The sequence below is a fragment of the Hemicordylus capensis genome, chromosome 2 (genome assembly GCF_027244095.1).
Source record: "Hemicordylus capensis ecotype Gifberg chromosome 2, rHemCap1.1.pri, whole genome shotgun sequence".
Lineage (NCBI taxonomy): Eukaryota > Metazoa > Chordata > Lepidosauria > Squamata > Cordylidae > Hemicordylus > Hemicordylus capensis.
In genome coordinates this window covers 354,131,935-354,159,512 of record NC_069658.1, presented here as the reverse complement: position 1 = coordinate 354,159,512, position 27,578 = coordinate 354,131,935, and the positions used below count along the sequence as shown (strand labels likewise).

The 27,578-nt window shown below is 47.6% G+C and overlaps 1 protein-coding gene across 1 annotated transcript in view; it reads right to left on the bottom strand.

Moving 5' to 3' along the window:
- The window catches only part of PDLIM4 (PDZ and LIM domain 4), a 139,115-nt gene that overhangs the window by 62,682 nt on the left and 48,855 nt on the right, over nt 1–27,578 (bottom strand). The window contains exon 3 of the mRNA XM_053299558.1: nt 5,122–5,206. Within this exon, the coding sequence (XP_053155533.1) occupies nt 5,122–5,206 (85 nt within the window). The remainder of the gene's footprint in view (nt 1–5,121; nt 5,207–27,578) is intronic.

The following is a 27,578-nucleotide window of genomic DNA, read 5'->3' as shown; positions in this document are numbered from 1 at the left end:
GATCTAAGTTCAAGTAGCTGGTGGGCCACTGTGTGAAATAGGGTGCTGGAATAGATAGGCCTTGGGCCTGGTCCAGCAGGGCTGTTCTTCTGTTCTTAAACAAGGAAGCAAAATTAGGATTGAAAGAATTAAATCTGAAGCTTTTGCTGGCAATCACAAAAAGCTGAATGAAGAATGCAGTCCCTTTTGCAGTCATGTCTTTAACTACTTGTTTGGTCACCTGGAAATTTTCTTGGGCAAATGGTGTTGGTTTGTTTGTTTCTTTTTTCTTTTTAAAAACTTCTCAGCCACAGCAGTGGCTTAAAAGTATATGGAAACATGGAGAGTGTCCCAGTAGCCAGTTGTTGCTCAGTATCTTTTTATCTTTAGAATAAGGAAGGAAAAGCACCTTTTGTCATGTTGTAGGATTCTAACAACTGCTTACAAAAGGTGGCTGCTGCCAGATGCCATCTTCTTAAAGTCTAGAATGGGGGTGGGAATGGCCCTATGATGCGCTTGACGGTGAGATGCAGCAATCAGCCACCAGGAATGCTGTGAAAGCCACCACTGCACTGAAAAAAGTAAATGAGGCTATTCCCACAATCAGGCGAAACTGGGCTCCAAGTGGTTAACCCACTTAATTAACCCTCCCCTAAGCCCAGGTTAGCGGAGCGAGTGCTCTGCTAACCCGGGCTCTACGATTGTGAATTGTCATGGCACGGCTCCACACCATGGCAACTCATGAGTAGACCCGCAACCGGGAGGCTTAAAAGCAGCCTCTCGGCTCAGGGGTCTCTCCAGCATGCCCTGCGCACTCGCGAAGGCCCCTGATCCCCGCCCGGCCCCTGAACCCTCCAGCCCCTACCGGCTCCGCAATGGAGTCATGTGGGCAGCCGGTTCAGCCACCCAGAGCAGACTGACTGCTCATCTGCAGGCAGAGCGGGCTTAGGCTGCTCTCCCCGCAAACCCCATCAAGGCTCTTCTCATTGATCGTGAGAAGAGCCTCAACATGTTTTTCAAAAAGCAGCGCCCACTGGACTAAGGAGCAGGAGAGTACAGTACTATGGAGGGCTTACTAACAAGGTTGTCCTATTGTTTGTGAATAGTAAAGTCTCTCCTATCACTGATCAGAGCTCCACTTCCAAGTGGGAGGAGAGCTGGTCTTGTGGTAGCAAGCATGACTTCTCCCTTTAGCTAAGCAGGGTTTGCCCTGGTTACATAGGAATGGGAGACTACATGTCTGAGCACTATAAGACACTACATGTCTGAGCTCCATCCCCCCTCAGGGGATGGAGCCGCTCTGGGAAGAGCAGAAGGTTCCAAGTTCCCTCCCTGGCAGCATCTCCAAGATAGGGCTGAGAGAGATTCCTGCCTACAACCTTGGAGAAGCCGCTGCCAGTCTGTGAAGACAATACTGAGCTAGATAGACCAATGGTCTGACTCAGTATATGGCTCAGTATATGGCAGCTTCCCATATTCTGACTCATATATTCCTATACTTATATTCCTATATTCCTATACCTATATTCCTATATCTGACTCAGTATATGGCAGCTTCCTATATCCCTATATATAAGTCATTTTAATATTCTCGTTAAATAAATACTGAGGCGATTCTCACGATCAGTGGAAAGCAGGCTAAGGGAGCTTAGCCCATTTTCCATGGACCGTGGGAACCACCAGGCTCGCAGGCGCAGGGCATCCTGGAACTTCCGGGGGCTGAGTGGCCGCCCAGGGCTGCAGCCTTGATCGTCTGCAGGGAGAGCAGGCTAAGCTCTCTAAGCCTGCACTCCCTGCAGAACCCCCTCCAGCGGGTCTCACTGACCATGAGACTTGTCTCACTAACTGCTTATGATTAGTTTGAACAAATGGCTCGAGTTTTCTCTCATCCTGACTGTTGTTCTGCTCTCTTCCTTTAAGTATTGTAACCTAGTTGATTTTGTATAGATCTGCCCATTCACCTTGGTAACTTTGGGCCAAACAAGTAGTTTTAAAATGCTGTTAACCTAGATGGGTTAGTTTTTCTTTAGACAACTGCAGCTGGATAAGGGCTGCAAATCAGGACAATTGTAGGGAGTCAAGGTGCTTTTACCCCCATTTCAGTCCCAATCCATGAGGGCTGCTAATCTGACAGCAATTTATCCCAGAAAAGAGCCCCCGTTGGTTTCAATAGGAACTTTTTCCCAGGGTAAGCAGTAGCCAAACTGAGCATCTCTGCAGACTGGAACTATGGCAGAAGGTAAAATTGAAGTTCCCAACCTTCCACCATGGACCTGATCCACAAGGGGCACTGATCCAGCCTCATTTTTAGTCACACAGTTTAGTTTTCAGATAATTTTATTGAAAAATAAAATAATAAAATAAAATACTGTATATAAAGGTAAAGTGTGCTGTTGAGTCGGTATTGACTTCTGGCAACCATAGAGCCCTGTGGTTGTCTTTGGTAGAATACGGTAGGGGTTTACAATTGCCATCTCCCGCGCAGCATGAGATGATGCCTTTCAGAATCTTCCTATATCGCTGCAGCCCAATATAGGTGTTTCCCATAGTATGGGAAACAGCAGGGATGTATATAACGTTCATCATATCAGAAAAATCAAAACGAATATGCTTTTTACCTCAGAAATGTATTTGGCAGTAATATGCTACACATTAGTTCTCACTATAACACTATTGTGAAAAAAATCAATGAGTCGGGTCTCACGATCAGTGAGACCCAGTTTTGGAGAGTGAGCGGGGAGAGCGGGCTAAGGAGTCCTGAATCAGGGCAGGAGCCCTGGGCAGCCAGATCGGCTGCCCACACGATTGCCGGCTCTGTGACCGAGCCAACGGGGGCTGGGGAGAGTGGGGGCAGATCGGCCCCTGGAAGCTTCAGCATGCCCTGCACGAGCGCGCAGGGCATGCTGGCAAGACCCCCGGAGCTTTTCACCTCCCCTCTGGGGGGTCTCCTCGTGAGTAGCTGCGTCACGGAGCCGCGGCGCGGCTACTCACAATTTTGAAAACCGGGTTTGTGGAGTGCTCACTCCACAAACCCGGTTTTAGGGTAGGGGTACTTAGGCAGGTTAACTGCCTGGCTCCCACGATCAGGCAAAATCGGGCTAGGCTCCCCTAGACTGATTTTGCCTGATCATGGGAATAGCCCCAATGTCATTTGAAATTACTGTCATAAGAAAATGCCCTGATTGATGAAGCTAACAGGACCAGGAAACAAAAGAGAAATACAGATATCACTCTGCATCTTGAACAGCTGTGGAATAAAGACTAGTTACAGATTATACTTGTCCTATTAGGGCATCTGAAACAGCCTTTGAATGGCAAGTACATTGTGACATACTTATAATGTCACCAATATTATCTTGTGAATTGCTGACATTGTGTTCAGTTTTTAACACTGTCATCTGCTGTACTGTAAGGGCAGCTGTGGTATGGAGATGCATGTTATGAATCTCCGCTCTAGATTGGAGCCTAGCACGCTTTCCTGTGGTTTGTTGGTTTGTTTATTGTTAAATTTATATACCACCTTTCATTAAAACTACCCAAAGGCGGTTTACAGGAAAAATTTAAAAACAAGATGGTAAAAAAAAGACACAAGGGCTCCCTACAGCAAACCACACAAAGTACCTGCGCCCTTAAACGAGGTTAGCATTTATGCGATCGTGAGTCGCCATGGTACAGCTCCACGCCAACTCATGAGTAGACCCCTCTCTGTAGTCTACAGTATTACTTTGTTCTTCAGACCTCTAAAAGTCTTCCTATGAATGTTTCAGTAGGCTAAAATTCCTTGCAAATGGCATGAATGCTATTAGTTCACTGAAAACAATAAGGCTCAATCTGCTGCAGTGAACAGATTGCTGAGTTTGGATATAGCACACGATGGTTCTAATCTTCCTCGGCTATAAAAGTCTCTTGACATTAGGCAGATCATCATCTTTCAGCTTAGCATACCTCACATGGCTAGTAGAGAAGATGATTTAAATTCAATTAATAAAACACTACTACTACAATGAAGATGACGACAAATATTTATATGCTGCTTTTCAACAAAAGAGGTACATTGGAAAACACTGAGGCTCTTCTCACAATTAGTGAGAAAAGCCTGGGGAGGGTTTGCGGGGAGAGCGGGCTTAGCCCACTCTCCCTGCACACGAGTAGCAGTCTGCTCCGGGCAGCCAAAGTGGCCACCCACACAACTGCCGACTCCGTTATGGAGCTGGTGGGGGCTAGGAGGATCGGGGGCTGCACAGCCCCCGGAATGCTGGAGAGACCCCCGAGCTGGGAGGCTGAAAAGCAGCTCGGGGGTCTACTTGTGAGTTGCCGCGGTGCAGAGCCGCGCCACAGCAGCTCACGATCGGGAAGCCCGGGTTAGCAGAGCGCTCGCTCCGCTAACCTGGGCTTAAGGGGTGGGCTACTTAAGCGGGGGACCTGCTTAAGAACCACCGGGCTCACAGCCGAGCCCGGTGGTTCTCACGATGGTAAAAAATAGGGCTAGCAGAGGTTAGCCCAATTTTCTACCATCGTGTGAATAGCCTTACTATGAGGCGAGTCTTATGATCAGTGAGACTCGCCGTAAGGGGATTTGGGGGAAGAGCGGGTTTATCCTGCTCTCCCCGCAGACAATCAAGGCAGCAGCCCTGGGAGGCCAAATTGGCCACCCACACAACTACCGGCTCCATCACGGAGCCAGCGGGGGCTCTATGTCCCCCGAAAGTTCTAGGATGCCCTGCGCGAGTGTGCGGGGCATGCTGAAGAGACCCCCGAGCCCAGGAGGCTGGTTGCAGCCTCCAGGCGGGGGGTCTCCTTGTGTGTTGCCGTGCCATGGAGTCGCACCGCGGCAATACACGGGGGGGGGGAACCCACAGTGAACGGAGCATTTGCTCCATTAACCTTGTTTTAGGTGAGGGCTACTTAAGAGGATTACTCGCTTTGAGGAAACTGGGCTCACCTGCGAGCCCGGTGGTTCTCATGCTCACCCAAAAGCAGGCTAGTGATTGTGAGAATAGCCTCTATAGATCTCAGAAGCTATCTGTTTGCAAAATGTCACACATGCAATATTTATTCCTTAGCTAATCAATATTGTATATTGTGAAAGGAAATGAACTCTTCTTTTATCTAATAAAATGGTGGTACGAAATGGAAATATACCTGTGGTTCTGGTTCTACATTGACTCGGTAAGCTTGTGCTTTTCCATCTTCTAAAATACTAGGGGACCAAGCCTTGCTTTCGGCCCTGCAACGAGAAATCCAAAGTCAAAAGTTTATCATACAACAATATATTACATTCTTAACCGAAACTCGGATTAAGCAGCAAGCTTCCTAAGTGGGCTTGCCACCAAGCCACCACCGGGAGCCACACAGCTCCCAATGCTGCACATGAGCAGCAGGAACCGGGCTGGGCTCCCTTAGCTCGGTTCCTGCTGCTCGTGGGAATAGCCTCATTGTCTATGGCAGTGTTCTTCATTGTAAAGTCTGCAAGCCAGTGGTGATTCCCATCAACTGTAAGTGCAGCTCCCTAATGGTTTATTAGGCCTGTGTGAAACATTGGCCAAAGCCAAATACTCCACACAGCCTCCTCTCTATGACTTCTTGAGAGTGGAAGATGGAGTACGTACATCTTGGAAAGTGTGATGCAATGCTGGGAAGTGTAGTCCTTCTCAGAACTTTACCCATTTGGGGAAAGTGTTGGGAAGGACTACACTTCTCAGCACTCTATGAGGCAAGTCTCACGATCTTCCTTCAGACGAGCAGGGAAGCAGCCCTGAGTGGCTGGATCAGCCGCCCCCACGACTGCCAGCTCTGTCACGGAGCTGGCGGGGGCTGCGGGGATCGGGGGCCACGAGGCCCCCAGAAGTTCCAGTATGCCCCACACAAGCACACGTGGCATCCTGGAGAGACCCCCAGGGCCGGGAGGCTTGTTTCAGCCTCCTGGCGGGGGTCTCCTCATGTGTTGCCGCGGCAAAGCAACACACAATCAAATAGATGGGGTTAGCGGAGCACTCGCTCTGCTAACTTCATCTAAGGGGAGGGGGAATTAAGAGGGTTTGCTACCGGGAGCCACACAGCTCCCGTAGCAGCACACGATCAGCAAAAAGCGGGCTAGGATCCCTTAGCCCGCTTTTTGCTGATTGTGAGAATCTCCTCTGTGTGGGCCTTCCAAGATGGTTCCGGGGCTTCATAGGGCTTTGTTTCTCTTAATCCCTGGGAAAAGCACAGCACTGAACAGCAGTCTCTCATGCGATGAGGCTGTTTACATGAGCAGCCCTCTCTGGGCTTTCACAGCCCTACCTGGGTAGGGCTGCTCGTGTGGAGTGCTGGGTAGGGGCCGAAGTGCACCCTTCTACCTAGGATCAAAGTTTTGTGTCTGCTTGTGCTGCCTGCAGGGGAATCCCCCTGTGTATTGTACTCCTCATGCGGTTCAGTGAGGGATATCTGGAGACTGGGCTGTTCCCACAACCTCCAGAATGCTGCACTGCCAGGAACAGTATGGTTCATGTGGGTGCACGAGCTACACAGCCCACTAAAGAGTCAAGATTATCGGGGGGGGGGAGTACATGCAATCCTGCCTCCCCCCCTGCTCCCTTCCTGCCCCACTCACAGGTCATAAGGATAACTTCAATGGCTTTAATATTGATGGTTTTTTGTCCCAATGGCCCCTGCTTCACAAACAGTGAAAATTAGTGGTCTTGCAAGGAGCTTTTTACATGATGTAAACATCGAGGCTAGGGGTGTTCATGGAACTAGCTGGTCCAGTCTGGTTTGAGTCCTAAGCAGACCCAAACCAAACCAGGCCAGTTCAGACCGGCACCCCCTTGAACCCCGCCCCGGTCTGGTCCGGGGGTGTGTGCAGTGTTCATGGACTTAAAAAATTTAAATTTACCCCTCGGGGGGGGGCGTTTCTCTGATGCAGTGTGTGTGTGTGTGGGGGGGGTGTCCACGGAGGTTCCCCCTCCCACTGCCAGTCTCCCTTCCTTCTAAAACTGGCTCATTTAGCCATTCTTCCCCCGGCGCGGTGGCTATTTTGGAAGCCGCTGTGCCTGCACAATGGAACTCTGTGTGGCCTGGGTCATAAGACACAAGAGTGTGGTGCTGCATTATGGGGATCCCCCCTTTCCTCCCTAAGTCTGCTAGCCATAGCTGCTTGCAGGCACAGCTGACAGACGGTTGTTAAAACAAGGTTAAGGGAGCACTCACTCCCTTAACCTCGTTTTAAAGGGAGGCTTCATAGCCAGGTTTTCTGCTGTGGTGCCACCAAGATCGGCCCAATCTCGGTGGTACACACGTGTGTGCCAAACCAGGCTGGGTTCCCTTAGCCTGGCTTTGCATGCATGTGTGAAAAACCTCACTCTGAAGCTATTCCCATCCGCAGGCAAAACTGGGCTAAGGAAGCCCTTCCTGATTTTGCCTGCACATGAGTGTGATGACTCCCATGGGGGCTGTGGAGGAGGTTCTTCAGATGAAGGCTCAGAGCAGGGGGAGCAGGCTGAAACTCCGGCTAGCTCAACAGAGCCAGAACTGACAGGCTTGCAAGTCCCTCTGCCGCCTTCCCTCCCTCCTCCTGATGAAGCCTCCAAGGCCGCTGAAGGTGAGGTGCCTGCCCCAGATCCCTGACAGTGATGTTTGGCCAGAGTACCGGCTCAGAGGGAGGAACTCTGTAGGTCAGAGAAGCTAGCCAGAAGGAACAGGTGTCCCAGCTCTGGCCCGGCCGTATCTTCTTGATAAGACCCAGCTGCAGTGATGGGTGGGGCTCTCAGAACTCTGCCTATTTAAAACAGCCTGGAAGCTGTGTCTCTGCTGGAAACAGTGTCCATAGTGACCAGCCCTACTATGAGCAACCTTGACTCTGCTTCGTATGTACCCCTGATCCTGTGGACTTCCCGGTTTAGACCTCTGCAACATTTGTGACTCTCCGATCGTCCGTCCTCTGGTGTTGACTACTGGCTACGTCTAACTTTCTGTTCCTGTCTCTCCTTTCCAGCTCTTCTTTCCCCTCTGAAAAAGAGTGGTTTTTGCAGCTGCTGGGCAGTCAGCCAAGGCAGGTCATTACAGACTGTGCCCGATCCCAGCGGCGCCTCGGCAGCAAACCCAGCTCCAGAGTCACCCTCTTAAATGGGGTTCAGAGAGCGAGCATTCTCCTAACCCCGTTTTACTGATCGTCTGCCAGCCCCCCTGGCTAGCTTTGGGGAGGGAGGATCCCCATAATGCACTGCACACTCACCCGGGAGTTCCGGGGGGGGGGAGTGCAAGATTTCCGGGCACCCTGACCCTCTGAGCTACCAGCAGAAACCAGAAATCATCTGGGCGGCCAATCCGGCCACCCAGCAACAAGGAGGAGGATCATCTGCGGGAGAGGCAAACTTTTCAAGGTTTCCTACTCTCACCCCTTCGAGCCCTTCTCATGGATCGTGAGAAAGGGCTCTTTGTTTTTCTCATTTTGGACATGAAAGTGAATTTAGGGAAGAACTGAGAGCTTTCAGTGCATAGCACAGAACTTTCCATTCAGCCTTAGAAGCAATATGCATGTCATTTTGGAAAATATGTTCCTGGTAGGTACAGTTCATGCTAGAAGCCCAGAATCTTTTCTTTAGACATGACTTGAATTCTAGGAAACACCAGAATTTAATTGTTGGCATTTATAAAACAAGATGAATATAGGCTACGTAAATATTTTAGCTTAGGAAATTTTACCTAAAGTTTTTTTTAAAAATCTTTTAAACTCAGTACTTCAGAAGACTCTTAATGTAATTGAAGCAAAAATGAGTAAAATAAATGAATAGGCTTGTACTGAGGTAAAAAATATTGAAGGATGGCTAACACAGATAAAACATCTTGAATAAAGACTAACATTTATTGTTGTATTTTATAGAACAGAAACAATTTTGTATTTTATAGAACAGAAACAGCTGAAGTGCTTTATTATTGCTGATTTTTAAAACCTGAACATTAAATATAAGAATGCTGCCCTTCTTTCTGGGGAGAAAATATTGGGTCAGTTCAGTTCACATGATCAAAATAATCTCTGGTAACCCTCCGATCCTAGATTCCTTTGTGTTCGCACTCTCAAATTATGACCATATGAACCCAGGAAACACTGGAGATGTCATGTTGGCACCATACCAACCCGACACTTACCCAGTGCCAGAGTTCAGATCTAAAATTCGCAAATCCTTGGTAGATATTGGACCGGGTCTCACGATCAGGGAGACCCGGTTTTCATGGGTGAGCGGGAAGGGAGCCCTGGGTGGCCAGATCGGCCGCCCACACGAGGGCCGGCTCTGAGACGGAGCTGGCGGGGGCTGGGGAGCTTGGGGGCCATGTGGCCCCCGGAAGCCCCAGTATGTCCTGCGCAAGTGCGCAGGGCATACTAGGGAGACCCCTGAGCCGGGAGGCTGCTTTTAAGCCTCCCGGCTGGGGGTCTACTCACGAGTAGCCGCAGCGCATAGGCGCGCCGCGGCTACTCACGATCGTAAAAAGCAGGTTTGCTGGAGCGTTCGCTCCGCAAACCTGATTTTTACCAGGGGTTCTTGAGCGGCTTACCCGCTCAAGAACCACCGGGCTCAGCTGCGAGCCCAGTGGTTCTTACAGTCACCAAAAATCGGGCTAGCCTCTGCTAGCCCAATTTTTGCTGTTTGTGAGAAGCGCCCCGTTGAGTTGGTGCACTGCCGGCCTGACATCACTGACTTTTCTCAGGTTCACATGACCGGAAATTGGAAACTTGCTCACCACTGGAATCCAAGATTTATCAGTGACAGAACTACTTTATATGGTGTGGACTGACCCATATTCTACCAGCTACTTACAGGTACGTTGAGTATACATCAGAGTAATGTTCTCTCATTTTAGACAAGAAGTTTGTATCTATTTCCTTTACACATTTTGACATTTGCTTGTGAAACAGATAAAAATAATCAAAGTTATGGTTCTGATAACAACTGCAATACAGTTAGTATACATTTGCCAATAAGCACAACAGGGAATAACTCTGTTCTGAAAGTCAGAATGAGACAAATTTATAAATCCTCCTACAGCTGCATGAAGAATATAATACATGGTCAGTTGTTCACAATTTGAAGTCCTGAACAAAATATTTGGAAGGAAGTTCTATTGGGCTCATTGCTCATTCACTTCCAATATATTTATTTAGAATTGGGGTTTAAAGCCAGGGGAGCAGACATATTACCGGAATTGAGTTTTTGGTCTTGCAAAGAAAAATATATACATATGTGGATAATGCAGAGCCAAAACTGACACACTTCCTTCCTATCATCATTTTTACTAATAAAAATGAGTAACTACCTGATTCAGCGTAGTAGGAACAGAACCAACACAAACTAAGATAATGCTTCTGAGTTTGTTTGTTTTTTAAAATAGAGCTGTCTGAAATAAGCCAAATCCTGATCTCAATTTGATCGTAAAGCTCTTGGTAAAATTATTTCTGATTTACAGCAGTGTGAAAGAAAACAAGAAAGCAGGCTCTGGAGTACAACCATGGACATTATTTCAACTAGACATATCTGAATCAGCAGGGAAATGCATTACTTCAGCGTAATTCTGTTCCATCATGGAGATAAAATATATTAGGTCTGTTGGCAACTGCACTTCAGTACAGGCACTGAGATCCTTTCTGCCCATGTGAAAAAATGGACATAACAGCATGATTTTTATTTATTTGGATGTCTATACTGCTTTTTCAGACAACTGATCAAATTGGTGTACACACAAGTCAAAATTGCAATGGCTGACATTCTAATAGTGTGCACATGCATCTAACAAAAGCACATGCGCAACGCTAGCCTCCCAATTTTCTGATGCATGGGCACTCTTACATAAGAGCACAACAATTTTTGCCATTCTTTCCTTGTTCCAGAAGAAATACGTCATTGAAGGCTGCGTAACCCTCAGTGACTTGTTTTTGCTCTCAAACAGCGTGTCTAGAGCAGAGGAGAGTGGTAAAAATAATCACTATGCTTCAGGAGGGAGCTTGATGGAATTGCCCTCCTTCCATCCAGTGTCCTCTGACCTGTTCAGCCTCAGCTAACAGAACTGGCCCCTAATAAAATGGGTCACACTGTAATTCAACCATTTTTGTACAAAAGTAACAGCAATGTAAGGTTGTAAAGAATACATTAGGCCATTGTGTCCATGTGTCCAGGGAGGGTACTTGCTGCTTATAGCATTGTGACACAAACACCTGCCTAACCTTTCTGCTCGTGCAGGGCATGCTGGAGCTTGCAGGGGCCGATATGGCCCCCGCTCCCCCAAGCCCCCACCGGCTCCATCACGGAGCCAGCAATCGTGTGGGTGGCCGATCTGGCCGCCCAGGGCTTCCTCCCTGCTCACCCTGCAAAACTGCTCACTCTGCAAAACTGGGTCGCACGGCTCAATGAGAATCCTGGTAAAATGCTAGTTAATTGCAGCAATTTAACCAGGAGAGCCTGGAAATTCCAGATTCTTGTGACACGCTCTGCAGGAGCTCTTTAACCGCAACCATTTTCATCGTGAGAACACAGTCCTTGTTGTGTACTAATCCTCTTTTATCTCTTTTAGAAATAAACACATCAAATACCATTTAAAACTATGCATTCTAAGTATAGTTGTTATGGCTGTACTGTTGACTTGCCATAAAAGTAAAGGTAAAGTTGTACTGTTGAGTCGGTGTCGATTCCTGGTGACCACAGAGCCTTGTGGTTGTCTTTGGTAGAATACAGGAGGGGTTTACCATTGCCATCTCCCATGCAGTATGAGATGATGCCTTTAAGCATCTTCCTATATCACTGCAACCCAATATAGGTGTTTCTCATGGAGGTGATTCACACGATGGGAGAAATCGGGCTAGCGGAGGTTAGCCCGATTTTCTCCCATCATGTGAACCACTGGGCTTGGCTGCAAGCCCAGTGGTTTGTAAGTGGGTCACCCGCCAAACAACCCTTCCCCTTAAACCGGGTTTGCGAAGCATTCGCATTTGCAAAGTATTCCGCAAACCCAGTTTTTGTAATCGTGAGTTGCCGCAGCGCGGCTCCATGCTGTGGCAGCTCACGAGTGGACCCCCGACTGGGAAGCTGAAAAGTGAGAAGAGCCCCATAGTCTGGGGAACATACCAGCAGGGATTCAAACCAGCAACCTCTTCATCCCTAGGCAAGTTACTTCCCCACTGCACCATTAGGTGGCTGTGACTCATTTTATTGATACATACTAACTTAATGTCATTCTCATTCTCAATGTAAACACTTTGTTAACATGGTATTTATGAAAGAGATTACAGCTACTATTTGAAAAAAGAGAGACTTTTCTTAATATATGTGAGATCACATATGCATTAGACACCAAGTCAAACTTCCACATGCACTGCATTTCACAAGTAGAACTTCCCTGCCTGCAAGGGGTTTCCCACTGACTTCAAAATAGGTAACAACATTCTGGGGCTATTCTTACGATCACAAAAATCGGGCTAGGAAAATCCTAGCCCGATTTTTGTGATCGTCAGAACCACCGGGCTCGCAGCCGAGCCCAGTGGTTCTGGAGCGGCTAACCCGCTCCTGTAGCCCACCCCTTAGCCCGGGTTTGCAGAGCAAGCGCTCTGCAAACCTGAGCTATCTGCTCATGAGTAGCCACGGCATGGCTCTGTGCCGCGGCTACTCACAAGTAGACCCCCGACAGGGAGGCTTAAAAGCAGCCTCCCGGCTTGGGGGTCTCCCCAGTATACCCTGCGCGCTTGCACAGGTCATACTGGGACTTCCGGGGGCCGCGCAGCCCCCGAGCTCCCCAGCCCCAGCCAGCTCCGTCTCGGAGCCAGCCATCGTGTGGGCAGCCGATCCGGCCACCCAGGACTCCCTGCCCACTCGTGATCGGGGAGAGTGGGCTTAGCCCGCTCTTCTCGCTCACCGCTAGGAACCGGGTCTCACTGATTGTGAGACCCGGTCCTCTTTGTGCATACTTTTGCACAGGGAGAATTGCTCCCTCCACTGAAATGAACAGGAAGCTCTGCTTATCAAACCCTTGAAACTATAGTTCTGGGGCAGGAAGGAAACACTTAGCAGCTAGAAGCTATTCACATGTGCAGGCAAAACTGGGCTAAGGAAGCCCAGCCTGGTTTTTCCTGTGTGTATTATTAGAGCACCAGGGGGCAGGGTGACACGGCACCCCAACCCTCCGAGCAACCAGCAGCAGCTGGTAATCGTGTGGGCAGGTGAAGAAAGAGCCCTCAGTTGTCTGCAGGGTGGTAAGCTTTTTAAGGTTTCCTCCTTGCTAGCCTTCTTTCCCTTCCTCACTGGTTGTAAGAAAGGGCTCATAGTTTCCAGTGTGTTAACCCCTACTGAGTTTTGTTATGGCAGTTAGACAGATTTAAAACAGTCTAATATGTCCTTAGACTGCCTTTTCCTGAGAAAGACAATAGTTAAAAATTTCCAAAGACAATTAATGTGAATGAGAAATTAGTCTCTTGCCCATGTGTGCTGCTGGATGGACATTTTAGAGAAATCTACTTTATAGACCCTCACCTAACAAAGGGTTAATCTGATTATTTCCAGATGAGGGTATCAAGGCCTACAACTTGCAAATTCAGGTTGGACCAATTTACCACCTCAAAATTTGTCACAAATTTATCCTTCTACTGGTTGTTGCTGGTGGCTATCTTCTGTTCCGTTTTAGATTGGGAGCCCTTTGGGGGACAAGGAATCGTCTTATTTCTTCTACGGTATGTAAACTGTTCTGAGAACATCTTGTTGAACAGTGGTATATAAACAACAACAATAAGAATAATGAAGTTTGCAGGCCCACACATATCTACATTAGTCAGCCTAAAAGGAGCAAAACAACAACAAAATAACCTCTATAATCTTCTGCCCCTGAACATGATTCCTAATCACCACATACAACAAAATAAGTGGCTATTTACAAGCCTGTTTCATATATGTAGGAGAGTTCCTGCAAACTAGAAAGAATACACAGAACTATCAGGACTGTTTATCTAAACCTACATCCAAAAAATGCCCATCAGTGTTTTAGAAGCTACACTCCACCCCCCACCCCCAATTAATGGTCTTAAGTAAAGTGATTGATGGTTGCCTGGATTTCCCATTAGGCCATCATCTGCAGATTTGTGTCTCCTGCCCCCGCCCCAACAAACCTGATTTATTAAGGCAGCTACAAGAAGAAGATTGTGATTCGCTTTTTCAATGGCACCCTCTCAGAAAACTTGAGTCTATTATATAGCAGCACTTTCCACACTCAGAAATAATACAGTAATGCACAGAGCAAACTTATAACATAGAAATTGAATTATTATTATTATTATTATTATTATTATTATTATTATTATTATTATTATTATTTATCCAGGACATCACTGTCAAGGAAGCCATGTTAGTTGACAGAAACATGTCCCCTTTACTACTGGTTGAAGGTGGTATTCTCACCAATGGTATTCTCACCCCACTGATGCTTGAAGTCAGTTTTCAGACACAGTGGAAGTCAGCTGTTAAAGAAAAGTTCGCCTCTTGTGGCTTTTCCCCTGAAGTGCGGCAATCCATGGGCCATGAGCAAGCAAAAAAGGCTGCTAAACAAAGAATATTGGACATGGAATGGCAACAGGAGTTAAGCAAGGCCCCCAAACGACTAAAATTATGGAGACATGCCTTTAGCACCAAGCCAGCTGAATACTGTCAAGCCCTAATAGTTCCCAAATATCGCAGAGCATTTGCATTGGCCCGCTTTGATGTGTTGCCCTCAGCAGTTCTACATGGTGGCCGATATGGTGGGACTCCCGACTCGGAACGCGACTGCCCCCTGTAGTACACAGGCCATACAGGATTTGGGCCATGTTTAATTATATTGTAACTTTTACAGGGATTCACATGAATCACTAATTTTACCCTTGATTAAGGATCTACTACCAAGCAGAGGAGATGAAGCATACGTTTTATTTCTTTTATCAGATCATCAAGCCCACGTTATCCATAACGTGGCTAAATTTTGTTTAATAGCAATGAATATACGACAACAACTAATGACCACTGTAGTGGAATAATTTGTCATGCCACTGTATATTTGTAAAGCTATGCTGTTATACTGTACGTGTATGACACTGGGGCTATTCTCACAATCAGCAAAAATCAGGCTAGCCTTGGATAGCCCGATTTTTGCTGATTGTGAGAACCGCTGGGCTCGGCTGCGAGTGGGTAACCCGCTCAAGTACCCCTCCCCTTAGCCCGGGTTTGCGAAGCGAGCACTCCGCAAACCCGGGCTATCTGATCGTGAGTAGCTGCGGCGTGGCTCCGCGGCGCAGCTACTCGCAAGTAGATCCTCGGAGGGAAGGCGAAAAGCCGCCTCCCGGCTCCAGGGGTCTCCCCAGTATGCCCTGCGCGCTCGCACAGAGCATACTGGGGCTTCCGGGGGCCGTGTGACCTGCAAGCTCCCCAGCCCCGGCCAGATCCGACACGGAGCCGGCAATCGTGTGGGTGGCCAATCCGGCTGCCCAGGGCTCCCTCTCCACTCGTGTGTGGGGAGAGCTGGCTTAGCCCGCTCTCCCCGCGCACCCTGCTGAACTGTGTATCACTCATCGTGAGACCCGGTCCACTGTGTTTTTAATTCATGCTTCTGTACTGGTCAAAGACCGCAATAAAGTTTATCTATCTAACAGTAACTTGTCAAGTAATAGATATGCTACAAACTAAATATATGAGTTGAGTGGGTGGTTTTTAAGCTGCCATGAGACTGAACTGGTCCCTACCTGTGACCCTTCTACAAGGAAATGAACTGGCACGGCCACAGCACATCATGCCATATTCTCTCCAACCATCCTAATCACAGCGCTTACACACTGTACTCCTTCTACTCGCGACACAATCAGCTGGTTCACACAATTCTAATTAGGTTAGGAGATGAGGCACATCCAACCCAAATTTGAGAACTGTGCACGCTCCCATTTTACTGTTGTCTGCAAGTAGAAAGCAAGGTCGGAGGAGAAGGAAGTGCTTGTCTGCTAAGCAGCGCCTGGGTTGGAGGCTCCATCCTACCCAGCAGCTGTACCCAGCTCTTTAATGAGGTAGAAGGAAAAGTCTTCCAGTGAAGCAGCTGCTGCTCAGCAAACAATCATTTCTTCCTCCTCCTACCTTACTTTTTATTCACAGGTAATTGGAAAATGGGACAATGCAAATATCCCAAACTTGGGTACGACACGTCTCCTGTTTGAATCAGAATCATTATCATTATTTTTATGTGGCAGATGAAACCAGTATTACCCTTTACATCTTGGGTGTCAAACTGCTGGCCTGCAGGCCAAATCAGGCCTGCGGAGCTCAACTGACCAGCCCGTGTAAAGGAGCCCTGGGACAAGTTGCTGCCACTGCTCCACCCCAACCCCCAACTCTGTGCCGGAGAGGTGACATGTCTCCTTATTTGCTGGCCGGCAAGTTTCCTTCTTCCCCCTCCCCACCACCAGTGTCATTCCTCTCTTTCCCCACAGCCCATGCACCACAGTGGAAGCTATGAGTTGTTTCCTTTCCCTGCTGCTGCCACTCTCCTCCCCTCCTCCTCCCTTGCAGTGGGATGTTCAATGTGCAAAGCACTATCCCAGGAGAGGAAGAGGGGAGATAAAGAGGGAGGAAGAGGAAGACCAAAGTCAGAAGATTCCTCAGGGTGCTTTTTCTCTGGACAGGGGAGGGAGGAGGAGGGGAGAACAAAAGGAAGAGAGTGAGAGAAAGAGGAAGAAAGAACGGTGAGTGAAGCGTAAGGTGGGGAGAGCGGTTCTGCTTTTCTTGGGGCATGATGTTACTTTGGAATTATTGATATGATTAATGAGTGTTAAAAATCTGTTGAGAAGATGGTTATGTTCAGAATTCATTCTAAATAAATAAGATAGATAGATAGATAGATAAAATTTCCCTGAGCATATTCTGGTATAAAAGGAGTGTGATCAGCTTATTTCAGTGGCAGGATTGTATATGCAAAATGTGGTAACTGTAGGTTATCAGAAAATATGATATTCAGAATTTCTAGCAAATTTTTATTTAAATGTTCCCCGAGCACATTATGGTGTAAAAACAGTGCATTCACCTGTTAAGTGGCAGGGCAAGGGAAGGAAGAAAAAAGGAAGAGTGAGAGAAAGAGGGAGGCGGAGGAAGACAGAAGGCGGTACAAGGCTGTGTGTGCCCCCCACCCCAGAGGTGCATCAGAATACAATCTGGCCCACCACCACCCAACACCATTTTGAGTTTGACACCATTGCTTTAGAGTGTCTCAGGCTATGGAGAGTTGGCATGTCCAGTTCCCACACCATATTGTTTCCACTCTGTATGTAGATAAAATCATACACACTTTACTGGTTTTGAATGCGTTTCTTTACTAACCAAGAAAAACAGTTTTCGTTGTCTATAAAACTGAGGTATAAGATTTACAAATATATATATACACATCTTTATTTATATTTAAATCTCCTGAATGCATCATTAATACTTTGAACAATGACTATCTCAACATGATTCTGTGAACCATAATTTGTACAACTATGTTAAATGTTAATGGAAACCTTGCCTTAAACATCTGCTATGAACTTGCCATTTTAATCTCTTTTGGACACACCAGAGTACTAAAGCCTCTACAATGGCTCAAAGAGGCATATAAGCACAAATAGAGCCGGGTCTCACGATCCGTGAGACCCGGTTTCTTCGGGTAAGTGAGGAGGGAGCCCTGGGCAGCTGGACTGGCTGCCCACATGATTCCTGGCTCCGAGACCGAGACGGTGGGGGCTGGGGAACTCGGGAGCCATGTGGCCCCTGCAAGCCTCAGTATGCCCTGCGCAAGTGCACAGGTCATACTGGGGAGACCCCCGAGCCAGGAGGCGGCTTTTCGCTTCCCGGCCAGTGGTCTACTCATGAGTAGGCACGCCGCGAAGGCGCACCGCGGCTACTCATGATGGTAAAAAGCAGGTTTGTGGAGCGCTCACTCTGCAAACCTGCTTTTTACCAGGTGTTCCAGAGCGGGTTAGCTGCTCCAGAACCACCGGGCTCAGCTGCAAGCCCGGTGGTTCTGACGATCAGCAAAAATTGGGCTAGCGGAGGCTAGCCCGATTTTTGCTGATTGTCAGAATAGCCCCGTTTATTTATAGCCTAAATGGCTCTGCTAAAACTTCACTTATTCCGATCACTTACTTTCTCCCATATAAAACAAACTATATGTGCTAGTCTACTTTACTGTACTTCCTACCCTGGCATCTGAGAGCCTTTAGCCCTAACATCTGCTACCTTTCATGGGGATGTCTAGGTAATTCCTCATGTATTACACCAGAAACCGCAGATGAATCACTTGCATAAACTGACTACCTTGGGGAACTGGTCAGAATTTGTTCCCTGCCCCATATCTCGTACGAGGCAGTAGCCTAGTAGAGGCTACTGTTTTACTGCTATCCACTCTACACAGCAAAGATGTTCATTTAAGATGTTCATATATGCACGGTTAAATCCTTCTGTCCTTGAAGTCAGTGAAGATTTCAGCCTTGGCTAGCCCACATAAAGCACCTAACATTTAAGAAGTGTGCATTTATAAATGGGAAGTGTGAATAAAACAAATACAAATATGTGTGTCCGGGGGTCAACATACGTAGTTATGGGGGAGGGTAACTGGCCCTATCCACTCCCAGCACAGTACTTACAGTGACTGTTGCTGGTGTCTGTTATATGTTTCTTTTTAGATTGTGAGCCCCTTGGGGTCAGGGAGCCATCTTATTTATTTATTTATTTATTTATTATTTCTCCATGTAAACTGCTTTGGAAACTTTTGTTGAAAAGCAGTATATAAATATTTGTTGTTGTTGTTGTTGTTGGCAGCGGCAATGGCAATCATGCACTTCTTCATACATATCTTAATATTTAATACTCCTGTCTCTGGATGTTCAACATGATGTGAAAGGCCCCTTTCTCCCAACTTGTCAGGCACATACAGGGAACAGAGGGATCAATGTCACTTCACATCAGGCTTTGGAGGCACTCAGATGCAGCAAGCGTCTTTCTTGATGCTCCTTATCTTCTCTAACATGTGGTGTGAACTGACTGCGAGACTGGGCTTGGCTGCTTGTGTGGAATGCCGAGATCTGCATAGATCCTGGTGCTCCCGCCCAGCCTAACCCTGCTCCTAAGCCTGGCTATTAGCCAAGGTTAAAGGAGCAAGCGCTCCCTTAACCTGGCTGCCGGGATCGTGCGTCTCCTCATGAAACCCAAGGAGACACAGAGATGGGCACTTAAGAGGGCCCACTGGATGGCGTGGTGCATTTTGGAATATCTGGCGGCTGGGACGTGTCATCCTGGCCTCCAGAACTTGCTGTGTGGCACAGATTGTCTGGGAGTGTGGACTGTCTAGGAGCATAGTCCGCCCTCCCAGAAGCATTTCTGTGATCATCTGTAGTGAAGGTGAGTTGGAGCAGCCTCCCCCCACCCCACTCGGTTGTGTGAATGACCCCTGCATTTCTCACGTCACATCAGGAAATAGCAGCAGACGGGGGCACAATCTGGATGGGGACTGGGGGGGGGAGGTGCTTCAACCTGTCATGACCCCAGATCTGGGACCTTCTCAACTGGTGGACAAAGTCAAAGTTCAGGGGATGACCCAGGGTGAGAAGACCCTACAACACAGATCCTGTATTGTCTGGAGCCAGGAGAACCAGGGGGATCACAAACTGAGGACACAGCCTTGCTTTCATCCTCTGACTCAGAGGAGTCACTCAAGGACATGTCAGTCCAAGTAGAAGTCCCCCAGTGTCACCAGAGCCACTGCTTAGAAAATCAGGCAGGGCCCCTTCAAATGGAGTCTTCTCAGGGAAAGCATGGGGCCAATCCAATCTATCTGGGGCAGCAGCCAAAAAAACCAACAGACCACCCTCCCTCCTCACCATGGTCCCAATCTGGATTAGGACCCCCAAAACTGCTATTTTAGAAAAACCCTTGAAGCACACCAATTCTAAACTATGAGTTTAATGAAATGCTGAATGGCTGCAGCTCCTGTTGAGTGTACACTTGGAAGTAAATCCACATTTGCTTTTGAGTAATATGTGAAATCACCTTGGAATGGAATACAACGAGCCTCTTCTCACAATTAGGGATATGCATGGAACTGGTTCGGAGGCCCTTTATGGGCCTCCAAACCAGTTTGAACAACCAGCGGATCCACCGGTTCGAAGGCAGGGGGTGACATAAAGGCAGGGGAGGGTGCATAGGCATGTCGGGTACTTCCAGTGATGTCGAGACCAAGGAGGCAGGGAGGTACGCTGCCGCTCCAAAGGTCCATTTCAAAAACGGAATGCCGGGTGGGGGGGGGGGACTGAGGGAGGGGTAAGTGCACCCTCCCCTGCCCTTAAAGTCACCCCCCGCCTTCAAACGTCCTCCACCTGGTTCCATTCCCATCTCTGCTAACGATCTGTGAGAAGGGCTCACAGGCGGACTGGAGGGAAGGCAGGTTTAACCTACCTTCCCTGCAGATGATCTCCTCCTCTTCGCTGGGCAGGCAGACCGCTCTCTGCAGTCCTGGGGGTCAAGGTGCAGGACATGCCGCCCTGTGCCCTTCTGAGCTCTGTTAATGCACTGCGTGACTGTGCAGTGCATTATGAGAATTCCCACTTCCCTCCCCGAGTGTGCCAGCCACTTAACCTTATTTAGAAGGGTGGCTAAATAGGCGGTTTTGCTGCCGTGTAGCCACCAGGATCAGCCTGATCCCAGCAGTTCATACATGCATGCAAAACCGGGCTGGACTCCATTAGCCCAGTTTTGCACATGCGTGTGAATAGCTTCAATATGTCAGAAAAACTTGGAGGCTATTCTCACGATTGCAGAAAATCAGGCTAGCCTCCGTTAGCCTGATTTTCTGTAATCGTGAGAAGTACCGGGCTCAGCTGCGAGCCCAGTGGTTCTAGAGTGGGTAACCCGCTCAAGTACCCCTCCCCTAAAACCAGGTTTGCGGAACAAGCGCTCCACAAACCCAGTTTTCAAGATCGTGAGTAGCCACGGTGCGACTCCGCACCTACTCATGAAGAGACCCCCGGAGGGGCGCCCGAACTCCCCAGCCCCTGCCAGCTCCATCACGGAGCCGGCAATCGTGTGGGCGGCCGATCTGGCCGCCTACGGCTCCCACTTGCTTGTGTGCAGGGAGAGCGGGCTTAGTGAACCGGTCTCACTGATCGTGAGACCCGGCTCTTGGTGTGATACTATGATTGAAGACTGAAGATATGAGATAGCAGGCTTGTTCACACAATCATTTGAATCTAGGTTTAATATGTGTTACCAACATTAGTGTGATTGTGTGAACTCATGCCAAGGTAGGAATCTTGACCATAAACAATCAGTCCAATGTTGGTAACCTTCATTAAACCTAGATTCAAATGATGGTGTGAACAAGCCTACTATGCAGTTCAGAAGTGCTATAATGGGAAACAAAGAAGGCAATGGAAATGCAACGTTTACCTTGACTTAAGGTTTCAATGACAATTCCTTATTTGGTTACAAAAGCACTGCTCCTGGAAAAGCCACTTTCCTCCTACCATATACACATCTCCTCTTGCGCAGCTATGCTGGGCTCCAAACAAAAAAATCTATCTCCAAGAATGTGAAGAAGCTACACGGCAGCAAAATGACCTGCGTAGTCACCTTCTTAAATGAAGTTAAGGGAGCGACAAGTTTTGCATTGCAATTTGAAATGTATTTTGCAACACTGTCTTGAAAAACACTACAGAAGTACACAGTAAAAGGGAATCTGTCCCTCCCAACACAGGACACACATTTCAAACACACTCTAAAAATGGCCAAAAAATAATCACTGACCCAGAATCCACTGCCAGCCAGTGGGGCTATTCTTGCGATCACAAAAATCAGGCTAGGAAAATCCTAGCCCGATTTTTGTGATCGTCAGAACCACCGGGCTCGCAGCCGAGCCCGGTGGTTCTGGAGCGGCTAACCCGCTCCTGTAGCCTGCCCCTTAGCCCGGATTTGCGGAGCGAGTGCTCTGCAAACCCGGGCTATCTGCTCGTGAGTAGCCACGGCACGGCTCCGCGCCGTGGCTACTTGTGAGTAGACCCCCAACCAGGAGGCTTAAAAGCAGCCTCCTGGCTCAGGGATCTCCCCAGTATGCCCTGAGCACTCGCGCAGGGCATACTGGGGCTTCCGGGGGCCGCGCGGCGCCGAGCTCCCCAGCCGGCTCCATCTCAGAGTTGGCCATCGTGTGGGTGGCCGATCCGGCCGCCCAGGGCTCCCTGCCCACTCCCTGCCCGCTCGGCTTAGCCCACTCTTCCCGCTCAATGCTAGGAACCGGGTCTCACTGATCGTGAGACCCGGTCCAGTGTCTGCTCTGCAGTAACATCATTGGCACAAGTTGCTCTCTCACACACAATTATGACTCCTTTCATTACTTCCCAGCATTGCAACAGCTGCCACAACAGCACACGTACTTAGCAACAAGCATAACCATAAGCTCAGCTAGAACAACTTCAGCCACACTTTGACTGAGTATACCTTGCAACACAGATTGCAGACCAGACCAGAGCACTAGTAAGTCTCAAGGCTAGACACAGATCATCACAGCAATCACCAAGAAATATTACCACGAAATCAAACAATCCTTCCTCCTCTCCTGATCTATCTGTTTCAAGAGAGCACACTATAAGGGCTCTCTCTGCCTCCCAGCCCCTTTGAATTTATTTTGAAATTCTCTCATTTTGTATTCCCCCATCCCTCCTTCCTTCCCCCAGCGAATGGGGGCATAGTTGCCCATGACACCACTTGATTTGTATGATAAAAAGCCAACCAAGAAGCAAGGAGAACCAAGAAGCACCACTTGACTTGTATGACAAAAAGCCAACCAAGAAGCAAGGAGATTGGAAGCCAATCGGAAGCCTGTGCCAGAAAACCAATCAGCTAAGGAAAAACAGGCCTCCAAAATGGTGCTTGAAACATCAAAAAGTTTCGATTGAAACGGGGTTGTTTTGTTCTGAGTCTGAAACAGGCCCTTTATTTAAAGGGTGTTTTGTTTCAAGCTCAAAACACTTGAAACGGCTTATTTGGAGTAGAAACGTTTTGCACATCCCTAAACTGTTTTCACTGCTTCTTCATATCATCCAGTTACTATTTGCGTATTATGCAAATAGTAAGGCTATTCACACAGTGGGGCTATTCCCACGATCAGCCAAAATCAGGCTAGGGGGCTCTCAGGCAGAGCTCCCTACTACTACTACTTCTAGCAGTAGAAGTAGTGGTGGCTCCCAGATGGTTAATTATATCCCAGGCGAGCCCGGTGGCTCCCAGGAGGTTAACCCGCCTAAATACTCCTCCCCTAAAACTGGGTTTGCGGAGCAAGCACTCCGCAAACCTGTTTTTTTCAATCGTGGGTAGCCGTGGCGTGGCTCCGTTCTGCGGCTACTCACAAGGAGACCCCTGGAGGGGAGGCGAAAAGCTGCCTCCCGGCTCCGGGGGTCTCACTGGCAATCGTGTGGGTTGCCGATTCGGCCGCCTGCAGCTCCTGAAACCGGGTCTCACTGATTGTGAGACCCGGCTCAATCTCTGCCGTGGAGTGGGAAGAAGGCAGGGTTCCACCTACCCCCCCCCCAAGATGATCTTTAGTGTTCGCATGGGCGTCAGTGTTCCCTCTAAGGTGTGCACACGTGTACATGCTCACGCGTTCTTTGATATCCACTCCGTTAATTTTATATCCCATTCAAATTGCCCTGCCCATCTTGGCTTTGGCTGCTCACGTGCATAGCCTTATTATATTCTAATCTACAGCAACCTCTGTACATCACAAACCCAAAATATGTATTGCATTCATACCCTGAAACAAAAAACAATTAATAGGTGCTAATAAACCAGGACCTGGGATTTTGTCTTGTTTTGTTTTCAACTGAATGTCGTCTTTGTCAAAATTAACTGATCATGTGACTCAAACACATTAAGAAGCTGGTCATCTCAGAGATCCTAAACATTTCTGCTAACTGAGCTATCCCATTAACTGAGGAAAGAACTTTTTTAAAGTAGTGGTTCTCTTTATTTAGCAGGAGTGTAACTGACTTTATACAACTCCAGGATAGCATCCCTCCAGTGGCTGTTGCTGGTGTCTATCTTATGTTACCTTTAGGCTGTTAGTCTTTTGCGGACAGGGAACGTTTCTATTTCCCCCAAAGCAACTATGTTACTTACTTTTCTACATAAACTGCGTTGGGAACTTTTATTGAAAAGTGGTATATAGATATTTGTTGTTGTAGTAGAAGTAGTAGTAGTAGTAGTAGTAGTAGTAGTAAAAACAGTGTGTTAGAAACTGCTGAGATTGGGATTGTGTATGTATCGACACACAGCAGCAAAGGTCATTTTGTTTTGGCCTCTACAAATCAAGGAGGAAACAAATAATGTAACACCTATAAGTTTTTCTTGCCAAGGCAGCAAGCTGGAGATTCCATTGCCTCATGATGCTGTCAAACTTTACAACTATTCAGCCTCAGTCCAGATAGTTTCCTGAGAGGAAAATCTTAGCAGCCAGATAGATTGGTTAGAATGAGAATATTATCCAGTGAATATTATCAAAATGAACTGGGGCTGTGGGTGAGAGGAAAGACTTGCTATACTTATCCTGGGTAACATTAGTTACACGTGCTGTTCTAGCATAGTGAACTATGCATCAGGAAGTCCTTAATTTAAATTTCACTTCTGTTATTAAATAATTAAGGCTGTTCTCACAAGCAGCCTAACCCAGGTGAGGGCAGCCCAGTCTGGGCTAGGCTGCTTGTGTGGAGTGCCAGGATCACTCCCAATCCTGGTGCTCCCACGCAGCCTAACCATGATTTTTGCCCCAGCTCTTAGCCAAGGTTAAGCGTGCAAGCACCAGGATTTGTGTTTGCTTGGGCTGCTTGCAGACACAGAGATGGGTGTCGAGACATGGGAATCACCTAATGCACTGTGCTTGGTGCACAGTACATATGAGATTTCCGGAGGCCAGGACACATTTCTCAGCCTCTGGCAAGCGCCGCTTGTGTGTATGGCTGAGCCGCACAACCAGGTGGGCAAGGAGAGCATCTGGGGGGAAGGTAAGTACAGCATAGCCTCCCTCCACCCACTTCCCGGTCATGTGAATAGCCTCATTAAATAGCCTTGAGGAGCCCACTCCCAGCCCCCCTTACAAAACTGTGGGCTAAGGGGTGGGCTACAGGACCGAGTTAGCCACTCCAGAACCACCGGGCTTGGCTGCGAGCCCGGTGGTTCTGATGATCACAAAAATCGGGCTAGGATTTTCCTAGCCCGATTTTTGTGATCGTAAGAATAGCCCCTATGAATGACTTAGGTTCACATTCAGATAATTTTCCAAACCATATCAGGAACTTGTCAGGGACTTGCATGCTTCCTCCTCTCCTTTCATGCAGAGTTCTCATTTCACGCACATTTCATGCAAAGTGATTTTCAAATTGGGAAAACTATGGTTAGCAATAAGGCAGAATGCTTCCAAACCATGGTTTGCACACCAAATCTTAAACCACAGTTTCAAAACATAGAGGCTCTCCACACGAGCAGTGTGGAGAGCCTTACCGGGATCTGCGGGGAGAGCGGGCTTAGCCCGCTCTCCCTACAGACAAGCAGTCGCTTGTTGCTGGGCGGTCAGATCGGCTGCCCACACGACCACCGGCTCCGTCATGGAGCTGGTAGGGGCTGCTAGAATTGGGGCCGCTTGGCCCCCAGAAGTCAGGGACTGGGAGGCCTATTTTAGACTCTCGGCGGGGGTTCTCCTTGCAAATCGCCACAGCGCGGAGCTGCACCATGGCGACTCATGATCTGGAAAATGGGGTCAGCGGAGCACTTGCTCCGCTAACCCCTTTTAAGGGGATGGCTTCTTTGGCGGACTAGCCACCAGAGAACCACGAGGATTGCCTGCAAGCCTGGTAGTTCTCACGATGGGGGAAAACTGGGCTGGGCTTCTTTAGCTTGGTTTTTCCCCATTGTGAATAGCCTCATAGTTTACAGGCACGTGTAACCCTAATTTCACCTGGTGAAAATGATGAAATTTTCATGGATGACCAGGAGCAGAAGAAACCAGGACATTGGAGAGGGAATTGTCAAAGAGAGAGTGGGAGGAAAGCACCCACAAGTCCATCGTATGCTGCTAGTACTGCACCCATAGTCCGAAGAATTGAAAAGTGACTTCTGAGCCAGATCTCTGTTTCCTTTCAGTATTGATAAGGTAGTAAGGCGTGTTCCTTGTAACAAGGATTCACAGATGTTGTTCACTACAACTCCCATAATCCCCAGTCAAAGGTCATTGTAGCTGTGGATGCTGGGTTTTGTAGTAAACAACATCTGGAAATCCTTGTTACAGGAAACACTGGTAGAAAGTTATTTAATTTACTGATTGATTGATTGATTACATTTATATTCCATCTTTCTTCCTTCACAGAACTTAAAGTGGTGTACATGTGGATCTCAGGTGGTCACACATCCAGACAGTGGCCAGACTTAGACCTGCTTAACTTCAGCAAGATAGCTAAAGAGCATGCCCTGGAAAAGTTATTAGAGGCCAGGAAAGTTTTTCCTACCATTTAAGGTACTGGATTTGCTTTAAGAACATTCTCGCCTATCTAGCAGTCATGGACTTAGAACATTATTATTAAAAGATACTGAACACAATAAGTTAAATATTATATAAAGCAATGGAAATGATATCAGAGTAAACTTCTGAAATTACAGTACTAATGCTGGTTCTAATTTAACCACTTTTCAAGACTGTCTTTCAATGTTAACATGGAAATATTCTGTCACCCTCTAATTTTTCCTACTGAACTTTCCAAAGGGAATGAAAGGCCACTGGCTGAGCAGAGTCTGAAAACAAAAACAATCTTGTATGTCAGAACTGTACATAATAGGAATAGTTCACTGAATAAAAGGGTAATGGATGGAAAAAACAATGGCAAAAGGGTAAAAGATGTTCACTGAGACATGTCCTTTATCTTGACATGACCATTAAGAACATATCCACAGCTGGGTATCCATGGGCCCTTATTTGGCAAAGCAATAAGCAGCATCAAATTCCATGAGGATTTACTCAGCAGATATAAAGAGAAACAAAATCATAAACAACTCCGCTCTTTGAATCGGCCCTCAGAAGTTTCTCTGCTTTAAAAATAATGCAAAAGTGTTGTTTTTTTAGAAGTCAGATTTTTGTTACCCTTCTCATTTTCCCTAGTTCTGTCCAGTGGAAAATAAATGAAGAAAGCAAAGGAGATTATGTCAAGGACGCAAACAGGAAAGCAGTCACATAATTCATTGACAGGAATGCATTTGTGTGAAAATACTCCATCTCAAAATTACAGGAACTACTTACGCAAACTCTGAAGAATGAACTACCTTCCTATCTCTCAAACTGTGAAAAATGAACTACCTTCCTATCTCTCTGTGTGCGTTTAGGTTTAGTTTGAATCCAAGCTTAAAGACTAGGTGTGCAATCAGTGAAAATCTGAGTACTAACTAAGATATCCTGAAACATACCTGCTGAGAATTTGACCTTCAGTACTGGTCTTCAAAAATATATCCTTTTGAGTTGAAGGCCAAACCACCATGAAGAGGATGCCCCCATACATACAACCCCGACTGGGCCTTCAT